Source organism: Microcaecilia unicolor, chromosome 1, assembly GCF_901765095.1.
Source record: "Microcaecilia unicolor chromosome 1, aMicUni1.1, whole genome shotgun sequence".
Taxonomy (NCBI): domain Eukaryota; kingdom Metazoa; phylum Chordata; class Amphibia; order Gymnophiona; family Siphonopidae; genus Microcaecilia; species Microcaecilia unicolor.
The window spans coordinates 365,312,576-365,333,605 of NC_044031.1; the positions used below are offsets into that span (position 1 = coordinate 365,312,576).

General features: G+C 50.4%; 1 protein-coding gene across 1 annotated transcript in view; it reads right to left on the minus strand.

The window, feature by feature from the left end:
* Positions 1–21,030, minus strand: part of LPCAT1 (lysophosphatidylcholine acyltransferase 1) — a 624,443-nt gene that overhangs the window by 76,739 nt on the left and 526,674 nt on the right. The window contains 1 exon segment of the mRNA XM_030209843.1: positions 10,658–10,756. Coding sequence (XP_030065703.1) covers positions 10,658–10,756 — 99 coding nt within the window.

A 21,030-nucleotide genomic window follows, 5' to 3' on the forward strand; every position in this document is an offset into this window, starting at 1 on the left:
CCCATTGTTAACCACTGGTGACAACAACATCATGAATGGACTAATATAAAATGGTGAGTTATTGACCAGATACAAATTGGGTAAAGATGGAGGTGATGTAGATAGTTTACCCAAATATAAGAAGCAATGGTGGATATTTATATTGGGGACTTATTTCCAGGAGGTTTGAATTTAGAAATTGATTGGGCCACAGCTATGTAAATTAATTGGATGACATCATCAGGTTGCAATATTCCCATTGGTGTACAGAGTCATGTGAATTATTTAAATATAGCTGAGCACTGGTGAGATAGGAATAGAACATGGCAGGCATCGATGCAGTATGTGCGAGCTTTTGAGTATAAGGTATGTAAAACTTATTATATATTTTTAAAACTTATAATTGTATATTCATTATTCTGACGGTTTTAACTTTCAGTTTTTGCAGATCACACCCTGAGACAGCTATTTGCAAAACATGGCGAATGTTGGTGGAGGCATCTGTGCACTTTAAAATGTGATAAAGTTTTGTTAAAACATGTTGTTAAAGGATTATGTTTGAAAGATTTTAAAGTGCCTTTATATACTGAAGAATGTTTGCACAAGTTGAGAATGCATATTGGAATTTGCAACAATAAACAATTGAATTTTCTACTTACATCATCATGTTGGTTGGAACTGAACTGAAATTAGTACTGGAATTTACAGAATAACAAAGAGCAAGAAATTATACAGAACAGCTGGGTTTATGGAATTACTGTTCTGTTACCCTTGCTGATGTTTTGGACCATTTAAATTGAATTATCATTAGTTTATACATTATTTCACAGTAATACATGAAAAAAAGGAAAAAGGAAAATAAAGATTCTGTAAGTCCAATCAGTGGAAGACATCTGCAGCCCACTAAACAGCATATCTATTTTAAAAAGTCACAGATGTGGCCCTTGCACCCTCTCTCATTTAAAAAAAATCTAGGGGCTGTTTGTTGGGGTGTGGGGGTTGAAAAACAAAAAAGAATGACCTTAAAATAAAACAAGGAAATTTTAACAAGAATCTTATCATCAAGGGCCAGAACCTTAGGCCAATAGCCTAAGAATTCCTGTCTCCTCTTTTGTGTTTTAGATAGGTCAGGAAATATACACATGAATACTGCTGAAGTATAAATGAAGCACATTATTCTTGTCCATTCCCAATGCAAAGATCACCGACAAAATCTGTCTCTGTCTAACAAGAGAAGTTCACAAAAAGGTTGTCAAGTCCATAACTCCTAGACTCTCTACTTGTCCCATGCCATGATCCCCTCCAGATCTTCCAGGTAATGAAAGATACTGAGCTCTTACAATTGGTGGGAGAGATTCCTCAGGCATACCAAGTATGTCTTTAAAATATTTCTGCACTATATTAATCGTGGAAATCAAGGGAGATTTAGGGAAGTTCAAGAAACGCAAATTATTCCTCTTCAACTGATTCTCCATGTGTTCAAACTTACAATGGTATTCAATTCTTAACTTCTGCTTCCTTGAGCCTTAAATGTTGGTTATCTAGTTGTTGGGAATGGTCATTAGCTTTTTGTGCCACAGAATTATCCACTACTTTATTTATCACTCTCTGGATGGCCTCCCAAATGACATTCAAAATTACAATGGTAGGTTTTAAAGTTCCCTACACAGTCACTGGAAGTGAAGACTCACTCTTCCCAGCTCTCCCCCCCCCCCCCCCCAAGTACTCACAAACAAATGTTCGGGTAAGCCTCATTTACTTATAGAGGCTGAGGAGGATGCTGCAATCGGGGACCCCTCTGGTCCAGACCAGACTACCTCAGCCAGCATAGGTCCAGGCTGTTTTCCGATACAATCATTTCCAGGCCACAGAGATGCTGTTCTCTGATTGGAGCGAAAGGAAACCCCATTTATACTGTTTTTTGCTACTTGCTGCCATAGAGATACAAAAGCAGAAGCTGCCGCTGAAACGCTGGAGGCTCCAATTTCGCCTGCTGAAGTGCCAGGGTCTGACCGCCAACCTAGGGGTAGGTTTTTGTCTTCCCTCCCCGTTTCCCTATATGAAAGGAGAAAAAGAGCAACAGCACTAGGCAAGGGACAGGAGAATACAGGAGCTCAACAGTTTGACCACTCCTGATGCCATCTTGCCTCCAGGAAGTCCACATAGGTAGCTATCCCGTCTATCACTTGCTCTTGACTGGAATCTGCACATTATCCTGCTTTTTCTTTATGCAAGGTTTGCTTTTGACCAAGCCTCCAGTCAAACCTCCCACTGTTATCATGGGACCTCAATATGGTCCTCACCCAGCTGATAAAAGCTACATTTCAGCTGCTGGACACCTGCAACCTAAAGTTCCTGACCTAGAAGATTTTGTGTTTGGTGGAGGGCACTTCAGCACTCAGAGTTAGCGAGCTTCAGGCCCTCATAGCTGATTCACCTTACACAAGATTTCATCCTAACAGAGTGATTCTCCACACACATTCTAAGTTCCTTTCTAAGGTAGTGCTGGCATTCCATCTTAACAAGTCAATTGTTTTGCCAGCATTCTTCCCCAAACTTCATGACTATCCTGGTGAAAGCACACTGCACACTTTGGACTGCAAACGAGCCTTGGCTTTGTCTGGAATGGACTAAAGCACTTAAACAGTCTACATGGCTTTTTGTTTCTTTTGACCCAAACGGGATGAGAGCAGTCATTGGTAAACACACTTTATTTAATTGGCTAGTGGACTGCATCTCTTTCACTTATGCCCAAGGCTGGGTTGATTTTTGAGGGTCATGTCACTGTTCACAACGTCAAAGCCATGGCTGTGTTGGTAAGCCCACTTGAAGTCAGCCTCCAATGAGATTTTCAGGGCTGCAATGTAGTCTTCGGTCCACACACTCACATCACATTACTGCTTTGAGCAGGATTCCCAATGCGACAGCTGGTTCAGTCAGTTAGTTCTGCAGAATTTGTTTGGGGTCTAGAATCCAACTCCACCCTCCTAGGCCCATTTTTCTTCTGTTCTAGGCTGCACCTTCCCTTGTTCATATAGTTTGGATAATTGATTCATGCTTGGCCTTGCCTACTGCAAGTCACTATTGTCCAGTGTTTGTTGCTTTCGGTGAGCCTGGTAGCTAGGGATTCCCAGTTGTAAGAACATAATGTCCTGCTTGTCCTCAGAGAAAGCAAAGTTACTCTCCAGTAGCAGGTGTTCTCCGATGACTGCAGAACATATATTCTCATATATCTTCCCAGCTCCCTTTAAATCAACTGCTGGTCCCGCACAAGCAAGGCTGTTAGGAAGGCACTTGTACATGGGTGATTGGGCCTATCAAAGGCTTCTAGAAAGAACTGCTGGATAGCGTCCATGCTAGGGCTCCATTGGATGATGTCACCAAGTTGTAAGAATATATGTCCTGCTGATTTCGGAGAACACTTCCTACAGGTGAGTAACTTTGCTTTATTTATGTGTTTTATTTGCATATTTATTTTAATTTTGTAATTATATTATTTTATTGTTATTTTTTGAAGAACAGTTAATCAAATCCATTAAGCATAAATTTTAACACACATTAACTGTTAACATGGAGCTCAAAAAACATGCAATGCAGTAATAGCATGCTTTAACTGCCGTGTTAAATTCTTCTTGTGGAGTTTAATTTTAGGTAGTGAGAAGTGCACATTTCAGATAATGCAGGTGTCGATAATACATGTTAACTGCTAACATAACAGATAAAATAATTATGTACATCTCCAAGGGTGTATTTACTGTGCATTAACAGTGTGGCTGCATTCTATATTAGCAGCCACATTGTTAACGCACAGTAATGTCCATAGCCTGGCATTAGCAACATGGCTACTTTGTCGCTAGTGCCAGGAATGTGTCGCGGCTCTGATGTCACTCTGGTGTTGGTGAGCTCTCGAGTCTTCCCGAGCCCCACTAGGCCCAGGAAATAACCGAGCACCCCGATCTTCACCCGCGGCGACCGCCGTTCACCGAGGGTTGAGCCCTCAGCTGCGGGCGGCCAGCAGGACTGCTGGAACCGCGGGGTGACGGCTGGCCTGGCTGGATGTGGGTACAGAGTCCTTGGTGAGCGTGGCTTAGCCGGGCGGCTAGCTGAGCACTGGGAACGGACACAGTCTGAGGAAGTGGCTAGCCCCGGCTAGCCGATAGCAGGGACAAACACCGTCTTCACTGGCAATAGCTCGCAAGCTGGCTAGCTGGCACGAGGAACAAACACCGTCTCCAATGGAAATAGCTATCAGGATAGCTAGCTGATACGAGGAACAAACACAATCTTCACTGGCAATAGCTAGCAGGATGGCTAGCTGGCATGAGGAACAAACACAGTCTTTACTGGAAATAGCTAGCAGGACGGCTAGCTGACACGAGGAATAAACACAGTCTTTACTGGAAATAGCTAGCAGGACGGCTAGCTGTCACGAGGAACAAACACAGGCTTGGGAATAGCTAGCAGGACGGCTAGCTGTCACGAGGAACAAACACAGGCTTGGGAATAGCTAGCAGGACGGCTAGCTGTCACGAGGAACAAACACAGGCTTGGGAATAGCTAGCAGGACGGCTAGCTGTCACGAGGAACAAACACAGGCTTGGAACGTGGCTTCAAACAACAAAACGGAAGCACTGGACCCCTTCCGTGTTTCCGTTTAAATCCCCCGCCCGTCCTGGCTGGGGAACAGCTGGAACCAATCCTCTTCGCCCAGGCCGGCAACGGGGGCCCGGATTGGTCCTCCCGTCCGATGGGCGGAGTTCCTACGCGGGTGCGCCAATCCGGCGCAAGTGGGCGGAGCCTCCTCGCTGGTCCCGCTGCAGCGAGGAGGACGACGACGCCGGCGCCGCCATCTTGGCCGGCGGATCTCCTTCTCCGAGGCCGGCGCTTGCTCTTCTGGATCGCCGGCCTCGGGGCAGCCTGCAGTCGCGGCGATCCCCGTGGCAGCCTTCCCCCGCCGTCCCGCATCCCACGGGCGCCCCAGCCTCCCGCTCCGGCCCGCGGACCGCCAGGTAAGGGCCCGGAACGGGACAGTATCTTCCCCGGATGACCCCTTCTTCCGGGGCCCGGGTTTGGACGGATATCGGGCGTGGAAGGCTTTGACCAATTCTGGGGCATGAACATTAGCCACGGGTTCCCAAGAATTGTCTTCGGGGCCAAAAGATTTCCATGATAACAAATAATACAGTCTTCCCCGCCGCCACCTTGAGTCGAGAATTTCTCCTACCTCGTACTCCGGGTCCGGGGCCACCTGGAGATCTTCTTCTTGGGCTGGGTGCGGGTGCCACCCGGACCCCCGGAACCTCTTCAATAACGAGATATGGAAGGCGTTATGCACTCGTAGGGTGCCGGGTAACCGCAACCGATACGTTACTGGCCCAATTCGTTCTTGGATTGCATATGGTCCCGCATATCGAGGTCCCAGTCTTCGGGAAGACCCTCGGAATCTCAGATGTTTCGTGCTTAACCATACCTTCTGTCCTGGTTGGAGCACGGGGGCGGGCCGCCGATGGCGGTCAGCAAAGATCTTGTCCTTGGTCGCGGTTTTCTGTAACTGTTCCCTAGCCATCTTCCAGACCTTTTGTAGGTCGGCCACGACTTGGTCCCCCGCTGGGGTTATGGCGGTAGCCGGGAACGGCCCTGGAAGCCGAGGATGTCGTCCATATACCAGGAAGAACGGGGACTGCCCTGAGGATGAGTGGTCACTTTGGTTATAGGCGAACTCGGCCCAGGGAAGTAGAGAAACCCAGTTATCTTGTCGTTGGTTGACAAAAGCTCGTAAGAATCCTTTCAAGGTTTGATTAATCCTCTCAACCATGCCGTTGGTCTGAGGATGGTAAGCGGATGAAAAATGGTTCTCCACCCCCAAGGCCGTGCACAAAGTTCTCCAGAAGCGGGAGGTAAATTGGGGTCCTCGTTCACTGATGATCCGAGTGGGTAGTGCATGTAGTCGAAAAATGTGGTGAATGAAAGCTTGAGCTAGAGAGGCGGCCGACGGGAGGTTCGCGAATGGAACAAAGTGAGCCATCTTTGAGAATCGATCTATCACAACCCAGATCACGGTATGACCCTGGGAACGAGGTAAGTCAGTGATAAAGTCCATGGATATCTCCGACCAGGGACTGGTCGGCACGGGCAGTGGTTGTAGGTCTCCCACGGGGGGTCCTCCTACTGGCTTGGTTCGGGCACATACCGGGCACGAGGTAACAAACTGGAGGATGTCTCGTCTCATCTGTGGCCATCGATAATGTCTTGTGATGAATCGGAGTGTCTTTTGGTACCCGAAGTGCCCGGCCCATCTAGACGAGTGCCCCCATTGCAGAACCTCTTTCCGATCGGCGGGCGCCACGAATTTCTGGATCGGTGCAACTTCCCCTGTGGCCGCACTGAGACAAGCGGGGTCTAACATCGGATGAGTCTCTTCTGGTACCTCAAAGGCCCGGGAGAGCGCATCTGCCGGGGTATTCTGGGAGGCCGCCCGGAACACTAATTGAAAATGAAACCTGGCAAAGAATAATGACCACCGAGCCTGTCGGGGATTCAGCCGCTGAGCCTCCTGGTTCTTATGATCCGTGATGACCGTGAACCGGTGTTCCGCTCCTTCCAGCAAGTGTCTCCACTCCTGCAGTGCTAGTTTCAGAGCCAAGAGTTCTCTATCCCCTACCGTATAATTCCGCTCGGCTGGGGAGAATTTGCGTGAAAAGAAGGAGCACGGTTGGCGCCGGCCTTCGGGGTTGATTTGAGAAATGACCGCCCCGGCCCCTAGGGCGGACGCGTCCACCTCTACAATGAAAGGTTTCTCAGGGTCGGGGGTCAATAGAATAGACGCGGACTCAAAAGCCTCTTTTACCTGACGAAAAGCCGCTTGCGCCTCTGGCGGCCAATCCCTGACCCTCGCGTTCTTGTGGGTGAGCGCCGTCAACGGGGTTGTCAACCGGGAGTACTGGGGAATAAATTGGCGATAGTAATTGGCGAAGCCCAGGAATCGTTGTAAGGCCTTCAGGCCCTTCGGTTGAGGCCACTCTCGAATGGCTTGGAGCTTGTCTGGCTCCATCTGTAACCCCCCTGGAAGCAGGATATGCCCTAAAAAGGGTAAGGATCGCTGATGGAAAGCGCACTTACTCAGCTTAGCAAATAGATGGGCTTGACGTAGGCGGTGCAGCACTGCACATACATGGCCCGGATGCTCCATGGGGTTCTTAGAGTAAACTAGGATGTCGTCCAGATATACAATCACCGTGGAATTTAGCAAATCCTCTAGTACACAATTGATAAGACGTTGAAACACCGCAGGGGCATTGCAGAGACCGAACGGCATCACCCGATATTCAAAATGTCCTTCGTGGGTGTTGAAAGCCGTTTTCCATTCGTCCCCTGACCGGATTCGTACTAGATTGTAGGCCCCCCGCAAATCTAACTTCGTGAAGATCTGAGCTCCTTGCAGTCTGTCCAAGAGCTCGGGAATGAGCGGCAGCGGGAACCGATCCTTCACGGTGATGGCATTTAGTCCCCGATAGTCAATACAAGGTCTCAGGGACCCATCCTTCTTGGTAACGAAAAAGAACCCTGGCCCGGCTGGGGATGTAGACGGCTGAATGAATCCTTTCCGTAGGTTCTCATGGATGTATTCTCGCATTGCCTTGAACTCTCCTCGGGACAGTTTGTACAGTCGGCCCCGTGGGGGTACCGTATCCGTCTTCAGATTGATAGCACAGTCAAAAGACCTATGCGGTGGTAGTACCTCCGCCTCCTTGGGATTAAACACATCTGCAAAGTCTCTATAATCCATAGGCAAGGAGCCCAGTTCACCCGGTCCCTCCTCGGGCAACGTATTTAAGGCCGGACAGCTGCCAGCCCGACCCTTACAACAGGTCTCTTGACAGGAATTACCCCACGCTTGAATTCTTCCCCCAGCCCAGTCGATAACCGGGTTGTGGTATCGTAACCATGGCAATCCCAGCACCACAGGGTGGATGGTCCGGGATAACACTAAGAATTCGGCTTCCTCCCGATGGTTCTCCCCCACTTGCAGTCCCAACATTGGAGTAATCTCAGTGACCGGCTGGGGAAGGGTAGTTCCTTGGATGGAGGTTATCCGCAGCATCGGCCTCCGGGGGAGCGTGGGCCAGCCCATTTGCTGCAGCAGTTCGAGCCCAATAAAATTGCCCCCTGACCCCGAGTCCACCAGGGCTCGGGTCTGAACCGTGGTCTCCTGCCACCGTAAGGTCACCGGTAGGAGGATCAGGGTGTCCGGTAGGGGAGCGGAGTGCCCCAAGAGCCCTCCCCTCAGGGCGCCTTGGGGAGCGCATTTTCCGGCCGGATGGAACAAGTCCGGAGGAAATGCCCAGCCTTCCCACAATAGAAGCACAGTCCGTTTGACTGTCGTTGCTGTCTTTCGGCGGGAGTCAACCGTTGCCGGCCCATCACCATCGGCTCCTCCCCGGGCTCCGCAGTGTCCCGGTTCCCCTGGCGAGAGGACGGCCCTTTGCTCGTCTGGGGGGTCCCTCGTGCCCACTTCTGCCGCTCCGCCCGGGCTCTGGCTCGCTCCTGGAATCGGGTGTCCACCCGTATACAGAGTGAGATGAGGGCATCCAATTGTCCGGGAATCTCCCGTCCCGCCAATTCATCCTTGATTCGTTCTTGTAATCCCTCCATAAAAATGGCCATCAAGGACTCCGGATTCCAACGCAGCTCCGTGGCTAAGGTACGAAACCGGATGGCATAGTCGGCCACCGTACCTTCTCCCTGATGAATCCGGAGCAGTTCCGATGCCACGGAGGAGGGTCTTCCCGGAAGGTCGAACACCATCCGGAACCGGCGCTGAAATTCGCTATAATCATCCAAAATGGGGTCATGTTGTTCGTTCAGGGGGGCCACCCAGTCCTGGGCCTTTCCTTCACAAAGGTCCATAATGTAGCCCACCTTACTTTGGTCCGAAGCAAAGGCCTCCGGTTGCATCCGGAAGGCCAGGTTACACTGGTTGAGGAACCCCCGACAACCTCCCGGGGTCCCATCATATCGTGCTGGTTCAGGGAACCGAGGTCCCGCGCGGAACCCTCCCATACGGGGAGCCGCTGCGGCCCCTTGGACCGCAGCGGCCTGGTTCTGTACCTGAAGCGTGGAAAGTTGAGAACATACATTCTGGAGCGCCCCGGACAGGGCATTAAGCTGTTCCTGTTGCTGCTGGAGAACCTTGGCCAGGTCCCGTAGATCAGGTTGCGTCGACGAGCTCATGGCTTCCGTTTACTGTCGCGGCTCTGATGTCACTCTGGTGTTGGTGAGCTCTCGAGTCTTCCCGAGCCCCACTAGGCCCAGGAAATAACCGAGCACCCCGATCTTCACCCGCGGCGACCGCCGTTCACCGAGGGTTGAGCCCTCAGCTGCGGGCGGCCAGCAGGACTGCTGGAACCGCGGGGTGACGGCTGGCCTGGCTGGATGTGGGTACAGAGTCCTTGGTGAGCGTGGCTTAGCCGGGCGGCTAGCTGAGCACTGGGAACGGACACAGTCTGAGGAAGTGGCTAGCCCCGGCTAGCCGATAGCAGGGACAAACACCGTCTTCACTGGCAATAGCTCGCAAGCTGGCTAGCTGGCACGAGGAACAAACACCGTCTCCAATGGAAATAGCTATCAGGATAGCTAGCTGATACGAGGAACAAACACAGTCTTCACTGGCAATAGCTAGCAGGATGGCTAGCTGGCATGAGGAACAAACACCGTCTTTACTGGAAATAGCTAGCAGGACGGCTAGCTGACATGAGGAATAAACACAGTCTTTACTGGAAATAGCTAGCAGGACGGCTAGCTGTCACGAGGAACAAACACAGGCTTGGGAATAGCTAGCAGGACGGCTAGCTGTCACGAGGAACAAACACAGGCTTGGGAATAGCTAGCAGGACGGCTAGCTGTCACGAGGAACAAACACAGGCTTGGGAATAGCTAGCAGGACGGCTAGCTGTCACGAGGAACAAACACAGGCTTGGGAATAGCTAGCAGGACGGCTAGCTGTCACGAGGAACAAACACAGGCTTGGAACGTGGCTTCAAACAACAAAACGGAAGCACTGGACCCCTTCCGTGTTTCCGTTTAAATCCCCCGCCCGTCCTGGCTGGGGAACAGCTGGAACCAATCCTCTTCGCCCAGGCTGGCAACGGGGGCCCGGATTGGTCCTCCCGTCCGATGGGCGGAGTTCCTACGCGGGTGCGCCAATCCGGCGCAAGTGGGCGGAGCCTCCTCGCTGGTCCCGCTGCAGCGAGGACGACGACGCCGGCGCCGCCATCTTGGCCGGCGGATCTCCTTCTCCGAGGCCGGCGCTTGCTCTTCTGGATCGCCGGCCTCGGGGCAGCCTGCAGTCGCGGCAATCCCCGTGGCAGCCTTCCCCCGCCGTCCCGCATCCCACGGGCGCCCCAGCCTCCCGCTCCGGCCCGCAGACCGCCAGGTAAGGGCCCGGAACGGGACAGAATGCCCCAAAAAATTCCTGCAAATGTTTTACAGCTACTGAGTGTTAACTTTTGCAGTTAATGCACAGTGACTGCAGGTTTAGTAAATAGGGGCAGAAGTACAGTAGAATTTATTTATAAAATTTTATTTATAAGGTTCCAATCAAGTTGTAAAATACATGAAAATATGCTAATCACAACATACGTTATACTTGTCATGCCATACTTAAGAATTTGCCACTTGCCTTAAATGCCAGCTGAATGGTTTCTAAAGTCTTTGCAGGTCTACATACCACAGATAAGGCAATTACATATTCTCTTAAGTCAATTGTATTATCTTCACTCTGAAAATAAAAAAAACACAAAAACAGAGTATATTAAGATATTAACTGAATATTGCTGGTCTGGTTTATTCACTGAAATCACTGCTCTCTCTTGCTCTGTCTAAATGAATCTGCTATCAGGTGCCAAAACTATTTGCTGACTTGAACTAATCTGTTTCTAAAATATTATAAAACACATTAGAATTAGAGATTATATACAATGCAATTGAACAGATTAAACAATGTATAAAATATATTAGTGTACACATTAAGAACAGATCAAACACAGATGGTTCAGGCACCTGTCTGATGCTATATTCTACCACATTAAATCAAGAATTTGAGATTATAAAGACAGGACAAAAAGAATTAGGTTTTGTACACAAAGTGATATGTGGTAACATTCGTAGTAGAGGATTCAGTAAATGCATTCCATCAACTTCCTCCGCTAATAATCACTGGCATATTCATCACCCCTCCCTCATACCTCCAAATTAATCAATTCCCTCTCCCCTCCCTCCTCAGTATAATCACCTTCCTTACAACACCAACCCCTGGAATAGACACATTTTCTTCATTGATTTCCTTTTCCCAGCCCTTTCCCAGTTCTGTATAATCACTTCTTTCCCCTTCAACTGCCTAGCATAATTCTTTCTTTTGCCTCTTTTCTTCCTGATCCTCCTTAACACACTCACATTCCTTCCTTCTCTCTGCCCCCCACCTGCTAGGTTGGGCTATGTTGGCATTATGGAAAGGGAAATGGGACTTGATATACCGCCTTTCTGTGGTATAGCGAATGCTACATACCTGTAGAAGGTATTCTCCGAGGACAGCAGGCTGATTGTTCTCACTGATGGGTGACGTCCACGGCAGCCCCTCCAATCGGAACACTTTCTAGCAAAGTCCTTTGCTAGTCCTTGCGTGCCGATGCGCACCGCGCATGCGCGGCCGTCTTCCCGCCTGAACCGGCTCGTGCCTGCCAGTCTCATATGTAGCAAGACAAAGAGAAGGGAAGACACAACTCCAAAGGGGAGGCGGGCGGGTTTGTGAGAACAATCAGCCTGCTGTCCTCGGAGAATACCTTCTACAGGTATGTAGCATTCACTTTCTCCAAGGACAAGCAGGCTGCTTGTTCTCACTGATGGGGTATCCCTAGCCCCCAGGCTCACTCAAAACAACAACCAAGGTCAATTGGGCCTCGCAACGGCGAGGACATAACTGAGATTGACCTAAAAAATTTACCAACTAACTGAGAGTGCAGCCTGGAACAGAACAAACATGGGCCTAGGGGGGTGGAGTTGGATTCTAAACCCCGAACAGATTCTGAAGCACTGACTGCCCGAACCGACTGTCGCGTCGGGTATCCTGCTGCAGGCAGTAATGAGATGTGAATGTGTGGATAGATGACCACGTCTCAGCTTTGCAAATCTCTTCAATAGTGCCTGACTTCAAGTGGGCTACCGACGCTGCCATGGCTCTAACATTATGAGCCGTGACATGACCCTCAAGAGCCAGCCCAGCCTGGGCGTAAGTGAAGGAAATGCAATCTGCTAGCCAATTGGATATGGTGCGTTTTCCCACAGCCACTCCCCTCCTGTTGGGATCAAAAGAAACAAACAATTGGGCGGACTGTCTGTTGGGCTGTGTCCGCTCCAGATAGAAGGCCAATGCTCTCTTGCAGTCCAATGTGTGCAGCTGACGTTCAGCAGGGCAGGAATGAGGGCGGGGAAAGAATGTTGGCAAGACAATTGACTGGTTCAGATGGAACTCCGACACAACCTTTGGCAAGAACTTAGGGTGAGTGCGGAGGACTACTCTGTTATGATGAAATTTGGTGTAAGGGGCCTGGGCTACCAGGGCCTGAAGCTCACTGACTCTACGAGCTGAAGTAACTGCCACCAAGAAAATGACCTTCCAGGTCAAGTACTTCAGATGGCAGGAATTCAGTGGCTCAAAAGGAGGTTTCATCAGCTGGGTGAGAACGACATTGAGATCCCATGACACTGTAGGAGGCTTGACAGGGGGCTTTGACAAAAGCAAACCTCTCATGAAGCGAACAACTAAAGGCTGTCCTGAGATCGGCTTACCTTCCACACGGTAATGGTATGCACTGATTGCGCTAAGGTGAACTCTTACAGAGTTGGTCTTGAGACCAGACTCAGACAAGTGCAGAAGGTATTCAAGCAGGGTCTGTGTAGGACAAGAGCGAGGAGCTAGGGCCTTGCTGTCACACCAGACGGCAAACCTCCTCCACAGAAAGAAGTAACTCCTCTTAGTGGAATCTTTCCTGGAAGCAAGCAAGATGCGGGAGACACCCTCTGACAGACCCAAAGAGGCAAAGTCTACGCTCTCAACATCCAGGCCGTGAGAGCCAGGGACCGGAGGTTGGGATGCAGAAGCGCCCCTTCGTCCTGTGTGATGAGGGTCGGAAAACACTCCAATCTCCACGATTCTTCGGAGGACAACTCCAGAAGAAGAGGGAACCAGATCTGACGCGGCCAAAAAGGAGCAATCAGAATCATGGTGCCTCGGTCTTGCTTGAGTTTCAACAAAGTCTTCCCCACCAGAGGTATGGGAGGATAAGCATACAGCAGACCTTCCCCCCAGTCCAGGAGGAAGGCATCCGATGCCAGTCTGCCGTGGGCCTGAAGCCTGGAACAGAACTGAGGGACCTTGTGGTTGGCTCGAGATGCGAAGAGATCTACCAAGGGGGTGCCCCACACCTGGAAGATCTGCCGCACTAAACGGGAATTGAGCGACCACTCGTGAGGTTGCATAATCCTGCTCAATCTGTCGGCCAGACTGTTTATGCCTGCCAGATATGTGGCTTGGAGCACCATACCGTGACGGCGAGCCCAGAGCCACATGCTGACGGCTTCCTGACACAGGGGGCGAGATCCGGTGCCCCCCTGCTTGTTGACGTAATTCATGGCAACCTGGTTGTCTGTCTGAATTTGGATAATTTGGTGGGACAGCCGATCTCTGACAGCCTTCAGAGCGTTCCAGATCGCTCGTAACTCCAGAAGATTGATCTGCAGATCGCGTTCCTGGAGGGACCAGCTTCCTTGGGTGTGAAGCCCATCGACATGAGCTCCCGAACCCAGGAGAGACGCATCCGTGGTCAGCACTTTTTGTGGCTGAGGAATTTGGAAAGGACGTCCCAGAGTCAAATTGGACCAAATCGTCCACCAATACAGGGATTTGAGAAAACTCGTGGACAGGTGGATCACGTCTTCTAGATCCCCAGCAGCCTGAAACCACTGGGAAGCTAGGGTCCATTGAGCAGATCTCATGTGAAGGCGGGCCATGGGAGTCACATGAACTGTGGAGGCCATGTGGACCAGCAATCTCAACATCTGCCGAGCTGTGACCTGCTGGGACGCTCGCACCCGCGAGATGAGGGACAACAAGTTGTTGGCTCTCGTCTCCGGGAGATAGGCGCGAGCGGTTCGAGAATCCAGCAGAGCTCCTATGAATTCGAGTTTCTGCACTGGGAGAAAATGGGACTTTGGATAATTTATCACAAACCCCAGTAGCACCAGGAGGCGAATAGTCATCTGCATGGACTGCAGGGCTCCTGCCTCGGATGTGTTCTTCACCAGCCAATCGTCGAGATATGGGAACACGTGTACCCCCAAGTCTGCGAAGTGCCGCTGCTACTACCGCCAAGCACTTGGTGAAAACTCTGGGCGCAGAGGCGAGCCCAAAGGGTAGCACACAGTACTGGAAGTGACGTGTGCCCAGCTGAAATCGCAGATACTGTCTGTGAGCTGGCAGTATCGGGATGTGCGTGTAGGCGTCCTTCAAGTCCAGAGAGCATAGCCAATCGTTTTCCTGAATCATGGGGAGAAGGGTGCCCAGGGAAAGCATCCTGAACTTTTCTTTGACCAGATATTTGTTCAGGGCCCTTAGGTCTAGGATGGGACGCATCCCCCCTGTTTTCTTTTCCACAAGTAAGTACCTGGAATAGAATCCCAGCCCTTCTTGCCCGGATGGCACGGGCTCGACCGCATTGGCGCTGAGAAGGGCGGAGAGTTCCTCTGCAAGTACCTGCTTGTGCTGGAAGCTGTAAGACTGAGCTCCCGGTGGACAATTTGGAGGTTTTGAGGCCAAATTGAGGGTGTATCCTTGCCGGACTATTTGGAGAACCCACTGATCGGAGGTTATGAGAGGCCACCTTTGGTGAAAAGCTTTCAACCTCCCTCCGACTGGCAGGTCGCCCGGCACTGACACTTGGATGGTGGCTATGCTCTGCTGGAGCCAGTCAAAAGCTCGTCCCTTGCTTTTGCTGGGGAGCCGAGGGGCCTTGCTGAGGCGCACACTGCTGACGAGAGCGCGCGCGCTGGGGCTTAGTCTGGGCCGCAGGCTGTTGAGAAGGAGGATTGTACCTACGCTTGCCAGAAGAGTAGGGAACAGTCTTCCTTCCCCCGAAAAATCTTCTACCTGTAGAGGTAGAGGCTGAAGGCTGCCGGCGGGAGAACTTGTCGAATGCGGTGTCCCGCTGGTGGAGCTGCTCTACCACCTGCTCGACTTTTTCTCCAAAATATTATCCGCACGGCAAGGCGAGTCCGCAATCCGCTGCTGGATTCTATTCTCCAGGTCGGAGGCACGCAGCCATGAGAGTCTGTGCATCACCACACCTTGAGCAGCGGCCCTGGACGCAACATCAAAGGTGTCATACACCCCTCTGGCCAGGAATTCTCTGCACACCTTCAGCTGCCTGACCACCTCCTGAAATGGCTTGGCTTGCTCAGGGGGGAGCATGTCCACCAAGCCCGCCAACTGCCGCACATTGTTCCGCATATGTATGCTCGTGTAGAGCTGGTAGGACTGAATCTTGGCCACGAGCATAGAAGAATGGTAGGCCTTCCTCCCAAAGGAGTCCAAGGTTCTAGAGTCCTTGCCCGGGGGCGCCGAAGCATGTTCTCTAGAACTCTTGGCCTTCTTTAGGGCCAAATCCACAACTCCAGAGTAGTGAGGCAACTGAGTGCGCATCAGCTCTGGGTCCCCATGGATCCGGTACTGGGACTCGATCTTCTTGGGAATGTGGGGATTAGTTAATGGCTTGGTCCAGTTCGCCAGCAATGTCTTTTTGAGGACATGATGCATGGGTACTGTGGACGCTTCCTTAGGTGGAGAAGGATAGTCCAGGAGCTCAAACATTTCAGCCCTGGGCTCGTCCTCCACAACCACCGGGAAGGGGATGGCCATAGACATCTCCCGGACAAAGGAAGCGAAAGACAGGCTCTCAGGAGGAGAAAGCTGTCTTTCAGGAGAGGGAGTGGGATCGGAAGGAAGACCCTCAGACTCCTCGTCAGAGAAATATCTGATGTCTTCTTCCTCTTCCCACGAGGCCTCACCATCGGTGTCAGACAAGTTCACGGACCTGTGTCTGCAACCGTGCCCGGCTCGACTCCGTGGACCCACGGCCACGGTGGGAGCGTCGAGAGGTAGACTCCCTCGCCCGCACCGGCGAAGCTCCCTCCGCCGACGTAGTCGGGGAGCCTTCCTGGGAGGCTACCGCATGTCGGAGACCTCACCCCGGACAATGGGCCAGCCGGTGCCTGGCTCGACGGTACCGGTGGCGCAAGCACCCCCGGTACCGGAGGGGAAGGGCGCAACAGCTCTCCCAGGATCTCTGGGAGAACGGCCCGGAGGCTCTCGTGCAGAGCGGCTGTGGAAAAAGACATGGAAGCCGATGCAGGAGTCGATGTCAGAACCTGTTCCGGGTGTGGAAGCTGTTCCGGCCTGTCCAAAGGGGAGCGCATCAACACCTCTTGAACAGAGGGCGAGCGGTCCTCTCGGTGCCGATGCTTACTGGGTGCCGACTCCCTCGGCGACCCAGAGCTCTCGGTGCCGACACGGGAAGGGGACCAGTGACGATGCTTCTTCGATTTTTTGGAACGAAGCACGTCACCGGAGCTTCCCGGCACCGACGAGGAGGACGTAGAATACAGCCGTCTCTTCCTCGGGGCCGGGGCCGGGGCCGAAGACGGTCGGTCTCGGGGGGGGGCTGTACCGCAGGAGCCCTCGGGGTAGGGGGAAACCCACCCGAAGGCTCACCGCCACCAGCAGGGGAATGGACAGCCCTCACCTGCACTCCAGACGAAGCACCACCGTCCGACGACATCAGCAACCGAGGAGGTCTCGATACCACCGACACCAATGCAACCCTCCGATGTCGCCCCGATGCAGAGGGTCGATGCCTCGATGCACTCGATGCAATCGGGGGCGAGGATGAAGGTCCGGGCGCCGACGACGTCGAGGCAGTCGATACTCCTGGTGCCGATGCTGACGAAGAGCCCGAGAACAAAATGCTCCACTGGGCTAACCTCGCTACCTGAGTCCGCTTTTGTAAGAGGGAACACAGACTACAGGCCTGAGGGCGGTGCCCAGCCCCCAGACACTGAAGACACGATGCGTGCCTGTCAGTGAGCGAGATTACCCGGGCGCACTGGGTGCACTTCTTGAAGCCGCTGGAAGACTTCGATGTCATGGGCGGAAAAATCGCGCCGGCGAGATCAAAACTCGAAATGGCGAAAATGGAAGTAAAACCCAGCTGGCTCAATTACTTCCATTGAAAGCAATGGAAGTAAAACCCGGCTGGCTCAATCCGTCCTCCTTTTTCTGGAGCCATATAAGCAAGTCATACATGTTGACTAGCAGAAGAAAACAGAAAAAAAGTATTTCCATGTGACTTGCCCTTAAAGGGTATCATGCAGCCATAACATCCTCAGTATTTTGAATAGCCAAGCAACAGTGCTCATGTTCACACTGGAAGTAAAGACTAGGAAAAGGGAAAGGGGATGGGATTTGATATACCACCTTTAAGTGTCATATCCTCAATCTTTCACTGTCCACTGCGACTGTTCCTGATGCCTTCAAACATGCCTTAGTCAAACCACTCCTTAAAAAACCTTCATTGGACCCTACCTGTCCTTCCAACTACCGCCCTATCTCCCTCCTCCCTTTCCTATCCAAGATACTTGAACATGCTGTTCACTGCCATGGCTTTGACTTTCTTTCATCTCAAGCTATTCTTGATCCACTTCAATCTGGCTTTCGCCCCCTTCATTCAACTGAAACAGCGCTTGCTAAAGTCTCCAACGATCTGTTCCTGGCCAGATCCAAAGGTCTCTATTCTATCCTCATCCTTCTCGATCTATCTGCTGCTTTTGACACTGTTGATCACAGCCTACTCCTTGAAACGCTGTCCTCACTTGGATTTCAGGGCTCTGTTCTTTCCTGATTTTCTTCTTATCTCTCCCAGTGTACCTTTAGTGTATACTCTAGTGGATCCTCCTCTACTTCTATCCCACTGTCAGTTGGTGTACCTCAGGGATCTGTCCTGGGACCTCTTCTATTATCCATCTATATTTCTTCCCTTGGTACTCTGATCTCATCCCATGGTTTTCAGTATCATCTTAACGCTGATGACTCCCAGATCTACCTCTCCACACCAGAAATCTCAGCCGAAATCCAGGTCAAAGTATCAGCCTGCCTATCTGACATTGCTGCCTGGATGTCTCAGCGCCATCTGAAACTAAACATGACCAAGACTGAGCTTCTTATCTTTTCCCCTAAACCAACCTCTCCTCCTCCCCCATTCTCTATTTCTGTGGATAACACTCTCATCCTTCCTGTCTCATCAGCTCATAACCTTGGGGTCATCTTCGACTCCTCCCTCTCCTTCTCTGCACATATTCAGTAGACTGCTAAAACCTGTCGTTTCTTTCTCTATAATATCAGCAAAATTCGCCCTTTCCTTTCTGAGCACACTACCAGAACCCTCATCGACACTCTTATCACCTCTCGCTTAAACTATTGCAACTTGCTTCTCACAGGTTTCCCACTTATCCATCTCTCTCCTCTTCAATCTGTTCAAAATTCTGCTGCACGACTAATATTCCGCCAGTGTCGTTATGCTCGTATTAGCCCTCTCCTCAAGTCACTCCACTGGCTTCCTATTCGTTTCTGCATACAGTTCAAACTCCTCTTATTGACCTATAAGTGCATTCACTCTGCAGCTCCTCAGTCCACTCAGTCCACTCTCATCTCTCCCTACATTCCTCCCCGGGAACTCCGTTCACTGGGTAAATCTCTCTTATCTGCACCCTTCTCCACTGCTAACTCCAGACTCTGTTCCTTTTATCTTGCTGCACCATATGCCTGGAATAGACTTCCTGAGCCGGTACGTCAAGCTCCATCTCTGGCTGTCTTGAAATCTAAGCTAAAAGCTCACCTTTTTGATGCTGCTTTTAACTCCTAACCCTTATTCACTTGTTCAGAATCCTTATTTTATCATCCTCACTTTAATATTCCCTTATCTCTTGTTTGTCCTGTTTGTCCTAATTAGATTGTAAGCTCTGGCGAGCAGGGACTGTCTCTTCATGTTCAAGTGTACAGCGCTGCGTACGTCTAGTAGTGCTTTAGAAATGATAAGTAGTGGTAGTAGTAAGTGGTTACAATCAAAGTGATTTACATATTATATATAGGTACTTATTTTGTACCTGGGCCAATGAAGGTACAAGAAGTGACTTGCCCAGGGTCACAAGGATCTGGAGTGGGAATCAAACCCAGTTCTGCTGGTTCTCAGGCCACTGACTAACCATTATGCATCTACTCCACTTGCTACTCCCTCCGTATATTTGTGGAAGAAAAAAAACACACACCATACTCAGCCAATAGCAATTATAAGAATGTAGGTATATACTCAGTAAACTCACTGAGTCAGGAGAAGGGAACAGTAGTATATATCAGAGAAAATCGAGAACAGAAGGAATGATATCTGCAAAATGAAATGAAACAGAGAGAAAAGAAAAACATTTCAGAGCACAGATAAAACTAAATAGGGAGTTTTCTGGACTGGTCTGGTAGGACTAAAGAAAATAAAATTATCAGGTAGACAGATTTTCCTTATTTTTTTGTCCATATCAGGCCAGCTCACAATTAGTGGGATGTAGCAAAGCAGTATCCAAATAAGGGTGGGATTAAAGGATTGTCATAAATGTTCCCCTGCCTTAGGTGCAAGCAACAGATTCAAATGTACGCTGATATAGAGCTAACATTCAGAAGAAATAACACAACTGAACTATCCAACTGGAGAAGGGAGCTGAAGTTACCAGTTGAGAAGATAGATGAGCAATTGCTTTTAAGAAGATAGAGAAATCCAACATGAGAAGAGAGCAGCGACACACAGCTTAAAAGGGCACCTACATTACCTAGTTTGAGAAGGCCACTGAGGCACCTAGTCTGAGAAGGTAGATGAGCAATCCCACACAAGAAGAAAGCAACCCCTGTCAAAAAAAGAACTGAGCTACTGAGCCTGAGAAGGAGCTGAGTTTGTAGTATAAAGCAGGGAGCTGAGAAACCCCAAGTGAAGAAAACACCAGAAGAGAGGAAGGCTACTCAGAGCCCGAGAGAAGCGCTGAGCAACTCAGCTGAGAGCAATGTTGAGTTATTCAAGCTGAGCTATGCAGCCCAGGAGGGAAGCTGAGCTATGCAGCCCGAGAGCAGAGTTGAGGCAATAGCCTGCATAGACAGAGCTGAGATATTCAGATAAGAGAGCCACATCACTCATCCTGAGACAGCTCACAAAAAATAGAGAAACTATTCAGCCTGAGCAATGCAGCTCAGAAAAATAGACAAACTATACAGCTTGAGGAGTGAGATGAGCCAAGTAGTCTTCCAAGAGCACTGACCATCCTTGCAGGAGTGTGTAGGAGGTGTAGTTACCTAGAAATATATAAGTGATGGATTAGCCTGAGGTGATGTGGCCAGTTTAAAAGAGCTGGTGATGTAATTAAGATAAGAAGGCTGCTGAACATGGGTGGCAACACAGGTGAAGTCAGTGAAACTGACTGCTCCAAATGGGAAAGACCTGACTAGGTTACCATGACAAAATAGCTGATTACCACTAAGGAAAAATAGCTAACAGAACGTTGGTAAAAAACTGACAAAGTGCTGGAGAGAGAGAGAGAGAGAGAGAGAGAGAGAGAGAGATGGCTGATCCAACTTTGGTGAGATAGTTGACTGGACCAGACTAAGAAGGGCACTGTGCCTTCTAGTTGAACAGAGTAAAGAAACTGTCAATCTTGCGGAACCACCAACCCTGGCAGTTTGGTAAGAAAGGTGTGTCATTTCTACGAGGTGGATGATTTATGAGGTTGACTTGAGTACTGGCTCTGTCAGCTGGGACAGACACTTGAGAGTGAAAGCCCAGACAGGCAAACCACACTGGCAGATAAGAAGTTAGCTGACATAACAAGCTTGGGATAAGTAAATCACTGGGTGGG